Source organism: Mastigoproctus giganteus, chromosome 11, assembly GCF_048544385.1.
Source record: "Mastigoproctus giganteus isolate SK-2022 chromosome 11, ASM4854438v1, whole genome shotgun sequence".
NCBI classification, from domain to species: domain Eukaryota; kingdom Metazoa; phylum Arthropoda; class Arachnida; order Uropygi; family Thelyphonidae; genus Mastigoproctus; species Mastigoproctus giganteus.
Window position 1 is genome coordinate 50,182,084 of NC_143585.1, and position 16,881 is coordinate 50,198,964.

At 39.1% G+C, this 16,881-nt stretch overlaps 1 protein-coding gene across 1 annotated transcript in view; it reads right to left on the reverse strand.

Annotated features, from left to right (window-relative positions):
- The window catches only part of nompC (no mechanoreceptor potential C), a 103,786-nt gene extending 96,665 nt beyond the window's left edge, over nt 1-7,121 (reverse strand). Inside the window, exon 1 of the mRNA XM_090384425.1 lies at nt 6,795-7,121. Within this exon, the coding sequence (XP_090240551.1) occupies nt 6,795-7,121 (327 nt within the window). The remainder of the gene's footprint in view (nt 1-6,794) is intronic.
- Nucleotides 7,122-16,881: the final 9,760 nt, after the last annotated feature.

Here is a 16,881-nt window from a genome sequence, read left to right on the forward strand (position 1 = left end):
AAAAGTACTCAGCAAAAGATGTTTACTGGGCAGCTATTAAGAAGACATGGATAACTGGCTTGGACATGGATAACATGGATAATTGAGGACTGGTTTATTAAACATTTTACTGTGGAGGGTGAGCGCAACCTTCAAGGAAGCTTAGCTTACAAACAACCCTTTGATATCCAAAGCATCCCGATAACGTCAATTCCAACATCAGTGCTGTGTACGTTTTCCGAGTACAATCTCAATACTCCTACACTTCATCGAGAGTTATTGCTACAGTTCAAAGACTAAAATCTTAGTAGGACTTTTTTTACAAAGTGAACTCATCTATCATAAACTTAGAAATTGCTATGGAAAGCGTGTGTTTGAGACTTGAGAAAATTTTCTATGTTTACAACGGTGCATCAGGTTGTTGAAATAAGACTAAAGATGGATGGAGAGGGATTCTTTCACCTAGATGATGCAGATTTATGGAACTGATAGCATGATAAAGAAGCGAGTGCGAATGCCAGCAAGAAGAGTAGAAGAACAAATGTAAATGAAGGGAATGATAACCTTTTTTTTTTGAATGTTAAACAACTTGAATAGGAAGGAAATAGACATGGACATCAGTTTTCAGAAAAGCATAGATTAGACAATTTTCTTGCAGCAGAAAAGCAACGTAAAGAAAAATAGGTCTATTGAATACAATTTCTACTATCTTTCTCTTCCACTCTCATCCCATGCTTTTCCTAGACCCTACATTTCCACCTACACCCATACTCCTTTTTCTGGACCTCCACCCTATATCACATCCTCGCTACCATTGTTTTCGTTTGAAGGAAAGCTCTCACGATACAAGGATTCCAAATGATGTTGGTCCTCTTGAGGCCATACTCACTGATATGGAATTCAACTCTAATATCCTTACAGATGTCACTACAACGCTATTAACGCCCTCCTGAGTATACAAAGTTCGTAGAATCGTCGTCCTCCCCACAGCGGGTGAAAAAGATCTGAGTTGGAGTCCCGTCGATGACGTTACGAATTTTTATGGGCCTTTTCACATGGCTGAATTAGTCGGGCGAGAATAGCATGGTTTTTTCCACAGGAAATTTGAGTTTTTCGTCCAGCAAACAGAAAATTGACTCAATTGACTCCAGAACACTCGCAATTTACAGACAGTATATATGGAGCAATATGGTCTTAATCGCTAATGCTCCTAAAACCCTACAACAATCACCCCGACCATCCAAGAGGATGTATCTGTGTTTGATAAATACTCTTCTTTGATAATATTTGAAACCTTAGTTCGCATCCTTGGAATCAGGGGAGTTCCCCACGGACTGGAGATGTGCAAATGTATCACCAATTCACAAAGAGGGATCGAAGGGTGACTCGAATAATTAGAGACCAGTTAGTTTAACTTCTGTTCCGGGTAAAATAATGGAGCCACTGGTTAAAGATGCATTGCAGGATCATCTAGACAAGACTGCAGCAATAATTCAGACACAGCATGGGTTTGTTAAGGGAAAGTCTTGTCTGACAAATTTGATAGGATATTATGATGTGGTTACAAAGGAACTGGATGCAAAAAATAATTTTGTTCTCATATACAGTGTACTTGGATTTCAGGAAAGCTTTTGACACTGTTGACTATTGTACACATGGAAGACTATTGTACAAATTGGAGCAGAATGGTATTAAGGGTAAGTTGCTGCAATGGATAAAAGAATGGTTGAGTGGGTGAAGACAGAGGGTGGTAATCAATGGGTGCTGCTCTTCGTGGACTAATGTAATTAGTGGAGTCCCACAGGGTTCGGTGTTGGGTCCACTGTTGTTTTGTATATTTATCAATGATATTGATTAAGGTATATCAGGCTTAGTGTCGAAGTTTGCAGATGATACAAAGTTTGACAGGGTTGTTAATGACAGTAATGGCAGTGTGCTACTGCAACAGGATCTAGAAAACTTGGGCAGATGGGCTGAGAAGTGGCAACTGAAGTTTAACATTGACAAATGCAAAGTACTGCATATGGGTTGAAGTAACCTCAGAGAAACGTACCAACAGCAACTGTGTGGTATTACACTTAAGGTGGTAGAAAATGAAAAAGACCTGGGAGTAATTGTGCAGTCAGATATGAAGTTTTCTGAGCAATTCAGACAGGCTGCCAGGGCAGGTCATGGGGTTTTGTCAATAATATATAGGAACTTTGCTAGCAGGGAGAAGGAGGTGATTGTCCCTCTGTATAAAGCAATGGTCAGGCCACGCTTTGAGTACTGCGTACAGGTCTGGAGGCCTCATAGAAAGGATGTAGATTTGCTTGAGCGTGTACAGAGAAGGGCAACAAGATTGGTGAGGGGAATGAAGGGATCCTCTTACCAAGAGTGGCTTAATTTCTGCAAATTGCAAATTACAGCGTCTGGAGACTAGGCACCTGCGAGGTGATCTGATTGAGGTGTATAAATCCTTGAATGGGTTGAGTACGCTGAATTCTGATGGGGTTCTTCCACTTGTTCAGATTACAAACCTAAGGGGGCATAAATTCAAATTGAGGAAAGACAGATGTAGAATAGATGTGCGGAAATTTTCCTTTGGCCAACGGGTGGTTAATTGCTCGAACAAACTTCCATCTATCGTTGTGGAAGTGGATAGGTTAAATAAATTTAAGGAGGAACTGGACTGGCATTTAGAGGGAATGGTTGTGTGATTTTTTTTTTTTTTTGGCTGATGCTTCATAAGCTCATACATTTGCTTTCTTGCATCATATGCCAATACTACTACTACTACTATAAATAACACGAATAATGTATTGGTTTTGTTTTAAATGTAATAAATTAAAAGCAATGGTTTAAATGTCATAAAGTTGTGTTTAAAAAGGTTTCAAATAGTGCATTTAGGGTTATGGAACGCATGCTAATTTTCTCCATTTAAACTAAATTTCAGTTTATGCATGGGTTTTGAAGAACGAAACCCCTTCCATATATATCGAGGCTTCTCTGTGCTTTTTGGTTTTAACTTCATCAAAGCGATATTCATTGCAGGTGTTCTTCTCCCTCACGTTCGGCCAAGAAATGGGACCTACAAGCCGTTCCTAAAGATCAGACAATCAAAAACTTAGTACAGCGTTATGAAATTGTGGAGGCGCATTATCATTCTGAAACAAAGCATTTAGTTCAAACAAATTGAATAATCAGTCACAGATCCATGATACTGCGGTTCAGATAAACCGTTTCTTTTTTTGGACAGTAAAGAAAGGACCGAATTCTCTTCCAGCAATAACAACGCTGAATACGTTAAACTTAAGGCTGCCAATTGACAAAACCCCATGCCAAGCTCATGGGGTTTTGTCAATGATATACAGGAATTTTTCCAGCAGGGATCAAGAAGTGATTATCCCTTTGTATAAGGCAATGGTCAGGCCACATCTTCACCATTACATACAGGTCTGGAGGCCTCATTTTAAGAAGGATGTGGAGTTGCTGGAACGAGTACAGAGAAAGCAACGAGATTGGTTAGCGGAACGATGGGATACTGTTACCAAGAGAGGCTTCAGTCCTGCAATGTGCAGCGTCTGGAGACTAAGCACCTGCGAGGTGATCTGATTGACATGTTTAAGACTTTTAACGCATTGAGCAAGCTCAATGCGTTGATGAGATTCTTTCTCTTGCTCAGACCACACTTATGAGGGGGATCAAATTCAAACTGAGGAAGGAGAGTTGCAGAATAGATGTGAGGAAGTTTGCCTTTAGTAACGGGTGGTTGTGATTGTTAAAACAAACTTCCATCTGTTGTTTTGGAAATTGATAGTTTAAATAAATTCGATGAAGAATTAGGCAACGTATTGGAGTGTATGAATAGGTGAATGGGACGTGTGGTGTTTTTTTTTTTGGCTGATGCTGTATAAGTTTGCTTTCTTCCATCATTTGCCACTGCTAATGCTAATGCATATTTTTCTGTCGGATGCATAAGCATACGGAACACTTTTTCGGGTTCACAGACCGCGCGGAAGCAAAGTGGTGATAATCACCAACTTCTCTCACTGGGCAGTAAAAGCCCGGCTTCGAATCCTGTCAATTACGCAAGAAGTATTATGGGTTTTTTCTCCTTGGCTCATTTAGTCGGTCTCAGGTATGTACGGGGTGGTTTTTCCTTCAAAAAAATTCCGATTTTTCTCGAACAAAAAGGCAAGTCGACCAGAAAACACACGCAGTTAATGGACAGAATTCATAAGGGCTTATAAGTTCGCCGGTGCGTGACCTTTTTCTCCTTTTTCTGAGAGATTTTCGCTATGTGACAGGTACTTATACCAAATATATGACGTGGATGGTTGTGTCCGATTACTATTTATTATTGTTATTATTACTGTTGGTCGAGGAACGCTCTTACTATTCTACAGGTGTTCAGGTTGAAGGTGTTCTCTGGCAACCATATTGCCGCTGGGTATTCATGGAGGCTCTTTGACACCATGCCGGTGGTTGACACGGTGATCGGGATGGTCATTATTTGTTCCATATACCACATTTCTTTGACTTCCTGTCTTAGATCTGAGTACTTCCTGATCTTTTCCTCGTTGGTTATCTACAGATTGCTGGTTTAGTATCACTGTGTCGATGAGGTAGGTAGTCTTTTCCTTCTTTTCGATGAGGGTTATGTCTGGTCTATTGTGCAGGATCGCCTTGTTCGTTATTATGGCACGGTCCCAGTATAGTTTGTGAGTAGGGATATCTATACGGCCATGGAGTGTCTTATTCGCCATCTTTCTGTCTTTGTTTCTTTTGGCTGTGTAGTGTACGGCCTGAGATTCGTACTTGTAACACAGTAAACGTTTTTTGATCAGTAGGAATTTTTACGCTAGCTTCTGATGTATTATCCTGGCCACCTGATGGTGTTTGTGAGTATACACCATATGTGTGATCACCATGGATCCCGCGGTGAGGCACTGAATTGTTTCTTGGACCAGGATCTTCGACATGTGCCATCTTTCACTCCGAGGTCCTTGGCGATTTATTTCCTGTAGCTACTGGTGTTGATTACCTGATCTTGGACTGTGAGCATGAATCCTTCGGTCTCAGGTTTGCGAGCCATGTGTTGGAAGCCATCTCATTCTTGTAGGTCATTCTAATGTTTGCCATGGAATGTCGTCTTCGCCCATTTTTCTGCCTTTGTTTCTTGTCTATGTGAATGGGGTCTATCTGTTAAGGTTGAGTGTTGTATGCTGTTTGTCTATCTTTCTTATGGCTTGGTATATTGGGTTGTGTTTTCCTGCAAGTAATCCTGATGGTTCTTAATCTCCTTCTTCTCTTGTTCAATGAGGTCAGTCAATTCTCTCTTTCCGCTGAACTAGTTCAGCTGTATTTTGGGCCGCTTCACCTCTCATGCACCCGACGATCCACTTCATCCCAGATGATCTATGTAGGATTAAGATCACGGCTCTGGCCTAGCCAGTCCAAGTTTCAAAGCTCATGTCCTCACACCAGTCCATCAAAACACGAGCAGCATGACAAGGAGTGTTCGTAATGGTATCATAATAGTTTTGTTAATGGTTATTGTTGTTTCTATTCAAAAAAATTTAAATTACTCTGAGCATCGATAATTATAATATATGTCCAGACATGTTTTTGCTTCAATTTTATTTCGTGATGGTTCTTCTTTAATGTACTTGTTATCACAGTGCAAACAAGACAAATATTAAATTACTCGTAAGATTATTTGAGAACTCGCCCGACTGATAACGTTCATGCCATAAACGGAAGAAACCACCTAATGTTACACAGAATAATTGCCTCTTTATGAAAATGTAATTAGGCTGTTCAAGGATCGAATTCAATAAACGAAACAAGGGGCAAGTAACTTTGGTCTCAAAATAGACTTGAGAAGCCGGGATAGAAAGCTTAGTTCATATAAGTTTACTTTATCTGGATATTAAATTTATTGAAATATTTTATTATTTGTTGTTTATACTTGTATTTAGTCCTACAGTATTATTTAGAATAATTACAGAAAAAAGAAAACGAACTAATCTGGAAAAAATATGAAAGCGAACTTTTTACGCAGGGAGAGAATTCAATTTACAGAAAGTCAGCAGCACCACCGTACAGCCACTAAAGTTTCAATGAACTGCCAGTAGATGGCAGAAAGTGTAGGTCCAAGAATACGTTGCAGGTTGCAAGTTGGAAGTTCTGGAATGTATCTGGTGTGTACAGATGCAAGTTCGGACATGTTTTCTGATAGTTGCAAAGTGACCTGGGCAACGTCTTTTTATAAGGTCTTGTATATGACAATGTATGATTGCAACAGGAATTGTGAGAGAAATGTCCGAGGATTATGGAGATAAATGTTTGAAGAAAACTTCAATTTTAAGTGGCACAGGCACAATAAAGAAGGTCAAGAATCTATGTCCAATGACTCTTCTCAATAATTGCAGCTCGCTGTTAAGAACAAAAACAGATAAATGAGAAGCAATTTAGGTGAAGTTCTAAGACCTTGATGAAATAGATATATTCTTCACTGAGTTTATTTTGGTGTAGTGGTTTATTGCTTGCCCTCTTTGTTTTGATATATCTGTTCCCTAATCTTGTTTTGGATGACACTCTTCAAAAATATAACATCGAGTTTATAAAATTATAATTACATCCATATTTAGTGTGATTTTCCTTCGGATATTTCTCACTTCAAATAAAACTTAATGAATAAAATACTCTGCGGTCATTTTATATGCTAGTTTATACTTATAGAAACTTGCAGGTGGAAACAATTTATTATCTATGAGCGCGTGGCTTCAACAAGTTCAATAAAACATCAATAGGACTCTAATGACACTTACCTCATCTATCAGACGGTCAGACTCGGCAGCGACATCATCCTTATCCACCTGTTTCAACAACGTCTCTACTGCTAGCCAATCACCTCTACGACAAAGAGTTAAAATCCTTTGTAGAACCTGTGCTGGACCAGGAGTTGGAGCTCCACCAGAAGAAGAAGAAGGAGTTTTATGTCCATCCTCCGCATGAGGTGGTGTTGGAGCTTTTGGTTCGGCTCCGGCCGCTGCCGCCTGCTGTTGTAATCCTTCGGTAACTTTTGCGGGTTCCTTTGGCGGTGACGACGAAGCCACTTGACCTTTGGGGTCATTGCCCACTTTAAGACCAGGCATGTCTTCGGATATTTTAAGAAGACCGAGGTTAAATAACGGATACGAGTTTTACCTGTTCACTAATGGTATGGACATCGCGCTGGTGGCACAGTTACAACTTGGCAGGCATGTCATTACTGGTGCAGCTAGCACGGCAGCGCCTCGTGCCTTAGAATGTGTCGGCAGCTGTAGTTACCTGGAATCACGGTCATGCCCAGTCGACATTGAGGTGATGGGCATTGTTATTGGCTACATTCCACATATACACACACACTCTCTCTCTCGCTGGTTCATTTTTCCCCCCCATTCGCTCCACTTTCATGATTGCAGCAATTTATGGACTTTCAGTAGCCAGGTTAACGTAGACTACGCGCGTGTGTGTGTGTGTGCGTTGACAATTGTTTTAATTCCCGAAAGAGGGCGCACTTTTCTTTTTTTTAATCTTTTAATGAGAGAGGTCATATGAAGCTGTACGTCATTAAGTGGTGAATGTAACTTTCCAAATATGCACTCGATAGAAAGAGATTAGGAAGAAAAAAAATCTCATTCAGATAAGGCTACTACAATGAATCGAATTTGTCCCTGAATACTCTGAGCAGCTCCAAGGATGTGAAATATTATTATTCCTTCATCGTTATTAAATTAATTTTTTTTCTCTATTCTCTAATAGGATCACGTATTAAAATTTAGTTCTTTTATTATTGTTTGTTACGTTTACAGGGTGGGCTACGTGCATGAGATTTTCTTTTCAAAGTGTAAATATACATGGTAAAATATACATTTTAAAATCAGACTAACTTTGGACTATTGTTCTGCAGTCCAAAGTTAGTCTGATTAATATTCAAAATGGCGACCAACACCCTCAATACATGTCTTCGTTTTCCCACATTTCACTACATACAGCTGGATTTATCTCTGCATTTTTAGCATGTCTATAATCTTAGATTTAAGGCAGTATATTTTGCCTTTTAGATAATCCCGCTGACAGAAGTCTACAGAGGTCAAGTACTCTTTTATTTCCACTTTCTAGTTATGTTTTCTCCCAGTTTTCTTGCATAAAGAGAATGATGAGGAGAAACACAATCTGTGTTTAATAAACATCTTTTTCTTAAAGCTCTACACTGAGCGGCAACTTTATTAGGTACGCCTGCCCTTTTCATTAAATGGAGTGCTCCTTCAATAACAGCATCACCTGTTTCTATCATGCGATGTGAAGTAGGTGGATAGATAAATAAGAATTTTGTATTTGTGCAATTCACTGGAACATTTGGCAAGACGAAAGATTATGGTAACTTTGAACATGTTATGGGAGTCCCTGCTGTGGCTTTCACGTACGACTTTATCTTGGATGTATCGAGATTACTCCTATAACGAAATAACATTCAGCCAACGGCAATCTATCTGAAACAGCTCGTTGATGAGAGAGAGACTTCTGCACCTGTGAGATGAGGCTAAACGCGCTCTTCAAAGTAGAGATCCTCAACCATCCAATTTGCAATAACTATGGTAAACCATTAAGTTAACATGGGCCATCATTCTTGTACCATGCTTTCGACATCTCGCTGAGTCCATGCCATGACAAATCCAGGCTGTTCAAAGAACTAAAGGGAGACCTACTCGCTATGGGGTAGGTAATTGATATTTAACACCTAATAACCGCCACTAGATATGTTTAATTAAAGAACTGTGTTATCGAAAAAACACGCATCGTACTTTATCAACATCCTATCCAAGTTCAACAAGTCGAAGACAGAACTGATATGACGTGCCATGCAAAGTAAGATGCATACAACGTTCAGATCCCCATTACATGCTGTTTAATCAAAATAGGAACAAAGTAACTCTCATTGGATGCCGATCAAATTTTACTATTAAATAACTATCAATTTGTTTGTTTGTTTTCATAGGAAAGAATCCACAGAAAACGTAGAATCCATAGAATCCATGACATGCACGCACAAGGTCACACGCATGTACACAAATGATTTATATACCTCATCAACTACAAAATACGGTTTTTATCAGCTAATGTTTGCTTGTTAAAAAGCAATCATGCAAAGAATAAAACTGTTACTAGAGTTTAATACTTTAATGTTTTGGTGACTTCAATCACGAAAGGTTTTAGAGTACAGTACTGTACTCTAGTATCGTATAGAATTCTAATTTGAAAAGATGAAAATTACTTGTTGATAGTGGGAATGAAGTTCTGAAGCATGTAATTTCAGTAGGCACTTCAGAAGGAAGCTTGTTTAAAGGTACGGAAGTAAAAAGGATACACGAAGAGGAGAAAAGGTCAGTTCTATAATTTGGTGTTGAATAGCAAATGGATATTCGTCAAGTACGAATTTCACTGTTTGAGAAGGGGAATTACCGATGGCAATTCAGAAGAACAATGTCCATGGAAATATCTGTAGAAGAAGGAATGCAAGAGAAACTGAATGTCTGTGAAAATAAGTAAAATTATTGGAATTATCTAACCTGATTGCAATTTCATGGATAGAGTCTTGGAGACTCACCTTAGATGTCGGAACAATAGTCCATGGCAGGACAGATTTGGGATTTGTTTACACTTATTAGAAGTTGAAAAGAAAGGTAACCCTGAGAGATAAAGAGAAAGCCTAGTTTTTCAGTGATAACGAATCAATATTTTAGATATGCTTATGTCAAGAGAGGTTAAAAGTCAGGGTTATCCTCTGTTAAAGAAACATGGTTTTGTTTACAAATCTGAGCGTTGTTGAGGCGAACACAGGAGCAGCAAATTCTTTTTTTGAGTGGAATAAGACAGAACTGGGTTTTACTAAGGGCGCAAATAACTAAACGGTTTGACAATAGCTGAGAATTATCTTGAGATCTTTAGTTAAGGAGCTTTTGTGATTACCTAAGTTGTGGTTGTGTTTGTGCAATTCAACACAGTATTTTTCAAGCTGGAAGAGAGAATGCCGTGTTTTACAGACTATTGGGATATCTTAGAATCAGCTGGTAAATTTTAAAGCAGAGGGTCAACCATCATCACACCTACTGGCTACTGAACAGCAAAAATCGAAAGGCAGACAATCATAAGACAGAAGCTTGGTTAGAAGACTTTTAAGATAAAAACAATGGAAAGTCCTAGCAATCGACATCCATATTCATGTCTCTGCAAACATGTTCATGAAATTTCCTCACAGATGTATAATATAAACCAAGGAATCAAAAAGGGTGGAATCGTTACTGACAATCATTAACCATAACGAAATTTTCAAGACTGCGCAAATTCAGGCGATTGATGGAGTTTTTCAAACTCTGAAAAAGGCTGACGTAGGGACACTAATACGATAATTGGGAGGAAGAATTTGTTGTCTTTCTTTAGAAATTATCTGAATATCCAAAATTTGTATGCAGAAGTGAAAACACACCGATGGAGTAAGAGAGTGAAAAAGACAACACGTTTTGTGTTGTCTTTTTCACTCTCTTACCATTGTTTTAATGGTTAACTCAGGAATTAATTCTGGAACCCAGATATTAAAAACAAGTGGAGGAATTCCATAAAAAAAACAATGTGGCAAAATTTTTTCTCAGTATTTTTTTCCCCTCGTCTTTTCTCTTTCTGTCAGGAAAATCAAGGTACGCTTATAAAAAGCTCATTGAAAGCTATAAGACGGTTCCTAGAACCTGATAAAAGCCTCATGTTGAGTCCATGTGGTAAATGACCAGGGTAAAAAAAAAAAAAAAATAGTAAGAATACATCATGGGCCAAGTCATTTCAAAGAATGTGATAAAACTCTCTTTAAGGAACTCGAATAGGCAAACAAGTGGTAATGTATCTTTATGGGAGACTTTTTTTTCTTTCTCTATTGTTTTAGGGGTGCAGTTGGCCCAGATTTTCTTTTCATGAACGACATCGCTACTGCACGTAGAGCTCAAGTGGTGGAGAAATATCTTAAGACTGAAAATATCCAACGACTGCCGTGGCCAACACGATTACCAGACTTAAACCCGATTGAGCATGGGTGGGACGCCCTTGGGCGTCGCATTGCACGCTGACAGCCAACTCCTCGGTCACTTGGTGAGCTAAGGTCTGTGCTGGTGAAAGAATGGAATTTGTTGCCAGAGAACCTTATATCATTACTGACTTGGAGCATGGTTCATCGCTGTCAGGCCTGTTTAGCTATTAGAGAGGATCATGTGCTGTACTGATGTCATGTGACTGTATTTTCGAACATCTTGTATCGACTTCTGTAATGTGACCTTTTTTAGTAATTCTTATACAACCCCTATAAATGTCCCTTATACCTCTCCGAAGTTTCCCGCTGACTCCTCCTTCATTGTTATCCTCTGATACACCACCATACCAAATTTTGTCCCATTTGATTGCAAGCTGCACGAGTTACACCACATTTTACGTGTACTTTAGAAAAGTTAGGAATTAAATTATTGCAGAAAATAATTTAAAAAAATACTGAAATAAAATTTAAGGAATTGCTGAAATAAGATTTAAAAATTACATAAAGTAAATTTAGCAAATTTTAAACAAAAAGAATTTTGGGTGCATCAGCCATTCAAGTCATTTTTCACCGTATACAACATTTCTTTAAATATGGTCGATTTGTTGTTTTCTGGATGAGAAACCAGATCTTTTCGGAGGGACAACCATGCTGTCGTCGCCTGAGACCGACTAACTGAGCCGCTTTGTAAAAAAGGAACATGAAAATTTCTCGAGTTATTGATGGGATTCGATTTGAGGTCTTTTCTACCAGGTATGGGGAGGACAGTGATCTTACTAACTGTGCTACTCACGAGGGTGAGTCTATGGGTACAAATGCAACACACACCCGGGAGTATGGAATCCAAAATGGAACTTCACATTGTTCAGTGAAGGAAAGATCTTTGCCGACAAATATGTTAAATTACTCTAACGAGTTATTAGGTATTTGGATGGGAGAAGCAACTTTTATCTTGATCTATCAGTGGATCAATAGTTGGTTTTAGGGAGAGAAGACAGAGGGTAGACATAAATGTTTATTCTTCGGTTTGGCCTGTATTAGCAAGCTAAATTCCTCAGGTTGCAATGCTCACCTTTCTTGTGTCTCATCTTCCTAAATGGTACTGATGTGGGAATGCAAAGCAAGCTATCAAAGTTTGTTAATGGCTTAAAAGTTGGGAGAGGGTAAATAACGATTGGAACGAAGTTATTTTGCTTCAAAAGAGCTTGAATCGATTTAAAGTAATGACTGAAAAATGACAGCTAAAGTTTAATATTGCCAAATGAAATATTTGGTAATATTGGGAACAGAAATCCAAGAATACACTTGGGACAACAATCCAAGAATATTTCATAGGCTAGGGATGAAGTATTAAAATGTGTTCAGGATAAGAAGGAGAGGCATTACGATACATAAATATATGAAGTTTAAAAGTGGAAGCAGGCGGCAATTAGTACACATGCCATTCTACCTGTGATTTACCAAATTTTCTAAGTAGAGAGAGAGAGAGAGAGAGAGAGAGGGGTCATTATCCTTCTCTGTAGGAAGGTGGTGAGACCACCGCTTGGAGTATTACAGTCAGGTTTGGAAACTACATCTAAAGAAAGATATGTAACTTCTATAAGATGTGTAAACAAGGATAATTAGATTGGTGAAGAAAGTTAAGAATGATACCTATAGAGAACGAATTGGGTTATGTGGTCTTCAGAGCACGAAAACTTACGCCTTAGATGTTATTGATTGCAGTTTATAAGTCGGTGAGGACATTGTACTATGAATGAGGGAGGAATATTCTCACTGAGAATATTCCTCCCTCATTATGAAATAGGAACCAGGGGGTACAATTATAAACTCTTCGGGAAGTAGACTTGATCTTATGAAGTTTGCCGTTGGACCGCATTTTGAGAAAGGTTGAAATAAGTTGCGCATGAGTACCTTAGGCGAAGTGACTGTCAAACTTCAAGGAGAAATTAGATAAAAATATCATATTAGGACCACCCGAGAATCATCTCATCAAACCGAGTGTATTATGTCTAAAAATTGTATGTGTCCCTAGTCGGCTTGCCTGTTTAGCTGGATGAAAAACCCGAGTTTCCAGAGAGTTCGGTCTTGGGTGGTTCGAATATGACAGTTTTTTTATATATTCGAAGGGAATAAGTGCACAACAAACACATTGCAAATAAAATAGTGATAGTGACAGAAAGAATTCACTGACAAAATTTTGCTCTCTCTCTCTGATTGTAAAATTTATTTGTTTCATTAAAACAGTGCAATGATATATTGGAGAAATGTAACCCATTTGGTGCTGGTTATTCCGCATCAGTGATTTCAACCATCGTTGCTCAATCAGTGTCTTCAGTAACGAGATTTCCACGAACTGATGACATAACTCATTTCAGGTGTAAAGAAAAGCAGGCTGTATCATTTCCCGTAAATCAAACAAACAACCACCGGCCAGAAAAGAACCTTCTGAAACTTTTGTTGATAATGAGAAAGGGCCACTCGAGTTACCACAAGATTCATGACAGTTTTATCTCCCCTTCGTCCGATTCGCTGATTCCACTTTCACATTAAAGTCTGTTAATACCTTAATATCTGGTATTTGGCTGATCATTTGCAAGTAATTTGAGACAATTTCTCGCCACATAAAAAACGATTACGTCATGATGCAATTTACTTATTTGTGATGTAATCGGTTATATTATAACAAAGATAAAATAGGAACTGGCGTGCTTCATAATGTCAGATTAATTTGTAAGAGAGATTCAGGAGTCTAGCTTTAACGGATAGCACAATTAGTAGAATACTCATCCTCCCCACACCAGATGGAAACGACCCGACTTCGGGTCCCGTCGATGACGTGAAGAATTTTTGTGGGCCTTTTTATAAACGTGGCTGAGTTAGTCAATCTCAGGCGAAGGTAGCATGATATTTCCCGAAAACTCGGGTTTTTCTTCCAGCAAACGGAAACTCGACCACAAAACACACGCAATTTGTAGACAATATACACGGAACAATTTTTCCTTCTGAAAAATTGAGCGACTAAGCTTCATGTATACAGTCTGTAAATTGAATGTGTTCTGTACCGATTAACTCGTCCACGCTGCAAAAAAGGCCTATAAAATTTCCTCACGTCATTGAAGGGCTCGAACTCAGGTCTGTCCTCACCTTATCCACTCTGCAAAAATACTTAAATACCTGGCAATGGTAACTAGAATCTTCCGTGCGGACTGCGGCCTCAAAAGAAAGGTATTAGCTCTTCTGCAAATTCATATTCTTACCAATCGTTCGTTTGTTATGGAGCAGCAGCTTGGTTTACTAGAATTCCACTACTCCGTAATACAGAAACTAGACTCTCTCCAGAGAGCAATGTTATGCACAGTTACCAAGGCTTTCTGCACCGTGAGCACAAACCTGCCCTCCAAATTCTAGCCCCGTCGCCTACCCTTCTACTTGGAGGTGAGAAAGAGTGGACTAAACCGACGCCTAAAGAAAGGAGTACAAACATAAATCCTGGGGATTCAATTAGACATCAAAAATGATCCTAATAGAACAGCAAGAGGACGAAAGCGCATTGCTGAAAACATGCAGACCGTCTGGCAAGACTCCTCGGATGCCACCACTAAGGTTTTATTAACCAAAACATTTTACCTGCAGTGGCCTTCACTAGCCGAAAACCTCCTCTCTCGTTCTCATTACGACTACAAGTGACCTTCATTCTCACTAGTCATGGCCCCTTCAATCATAACCTAGCAGCATTCAGCAAAACCCAAACTGCGACTGCGGCGAACTGGAAATGGAATTACATTATGTACACCTGCCCACTGTATGAAGAATTCTGATTCAGGATGATGACAAAAATTCAAGACCTCCTTCGCCATCCTGAACATGTTTCTCCTCAGGGTGAACATCACAAAGCAACTCTTTTGGAGTTTGCACACTCAGTCATTCAACTTAAGTGAACAAGACAAAAAATATCTAGTCTGTCTACTAGCACTGACAGAAACCCCTGTCACCAACTTCTGGGTGCTTAAAGACACTAGACCTCCTCTTACAACGGAACTCTACATACGAAACTTGCCAACTAGCAGACTTGACAACTACCCTTCTTTGACTGTATTCACAACGACTGTTATGTCATTAAGAAATACTGCCTACGGTACGCAAACTTCATTTGATGTAAGACCTCTATGCTGGCACAATACTATGCAGGATCGCTCCCCTCATTTCAAAACCCTTCTGGGGTAGGGATTCTTTCTGGTGCTGCTCGGCAGTGCAGGATTGTAACCCCACATCTGGGGTAAAATTTCATATGCTAGCACTCCTGAGTGCGGGATATTCCATTTTGCAAACCTCTGTGTGGGACACCTCATCTGCATACCTCACTTGGGGTAGGTTCTTCTTTCTGACACTCCACTAGAGTGCGGGGTGATACGTCCTTCCCATGCCTGAGTAGGAACAACCTATCTTATAAACCCTCACAAAGGTAGGATCATTTTCCGACACATTGGATTGTGGAAACTATGCACCTGTTCACCACAGAGTGTGTCAGGTGCTACTGACACGCTCAGGCATATGATGACCATGCACCTGTATACCGTTAAGTTGGTCAGGTGCCTCTGACACCTTCAGGTGTGAGATGCTAAACGGTGCTCCTCTTTGCAGAGTCCTCTGCCCTGAAAACTTTAACTTTCCGGTCAAGGGATGTCCAACCCTTCGTTCCTACATTGCCTCCCTCAACTGGGGGATGCCTTCTTTCCTTGTCCTCTGTCTTCCTCCCTCTTTGACTCCCACTTTTCGGCTATCGCCCTTGCTAACACTTTTTGATGTGTAAGCATCTTTGGCGGCACCATCTACTAAATTTTCTGAGAAGAGTCAGCGACGGTCACATGAATGAGATTAGATTCATGTGACCGTCGCATGTAACCCCCCTCGGAAGTTTTCCTTGATCGGAATTTGTGTACATTATTTGTACCAATGAAATTTGTTTATACCAGCATTATGTAGATAAGATACGAATTGAAATTGATATAGACTGACTAAAACGTAAGATATAATACATTTCACTTCAGCGTATTTATTACATTATGCTGTAGAAATAACAGATATTTCATACAATGTGCGCAAGCTCAGACATCATCAAAACATAACTACCTCTCTCTCATTCTTTGCGACGTTAAGAGAAATTCTAATTGTTATTCTGTGTGATGTTTGGTATGAATGATCATATCCAACAAAAAACACAAACACTGTGTTTAATGAAAATCTTTTTATAGACCAGATTAACATAAGACACGTTTTTTCTATCCTGAAAGCGTTTTGTATGCGCATTACCCAAGCATGGAATTGTGATTGATTTGCTTCACGAAGTGAAACACTCTCAGTAAAGGAAAAGTAAGATTTTGATTTCGAAAATTACAATAAATACAGCATTTGTTGAATGTTATTTTCTCTTTTACTTTACAATTTTTATATTTATTGGGGGATGCTAATAAATAAGTTGAATGCATACGTGTAATTTCGAAAAATGAAAATGTATACTTTTTCATTATTACCGACTCCTTTTTCCCACTTATACAAGCAATCCAAAAGCTTTTCCACTCCATCTTTGGAAAAAACGAATTTGGAGGAATGTGACCAATTATATATCGAAGCTTCTTTTTGAGCTCCATTTTATCACCTTTTGCTTGAATTATATAAAATGATTTTATCGGCAATTGCTTTAAATACATTCTCGTGGTTATTACAGTGGCCATAATCGGTGTCGTTCCACAATGCATAGGAAAAAACGGGGTTTGGACCTCCGAATCGAGAAGAAG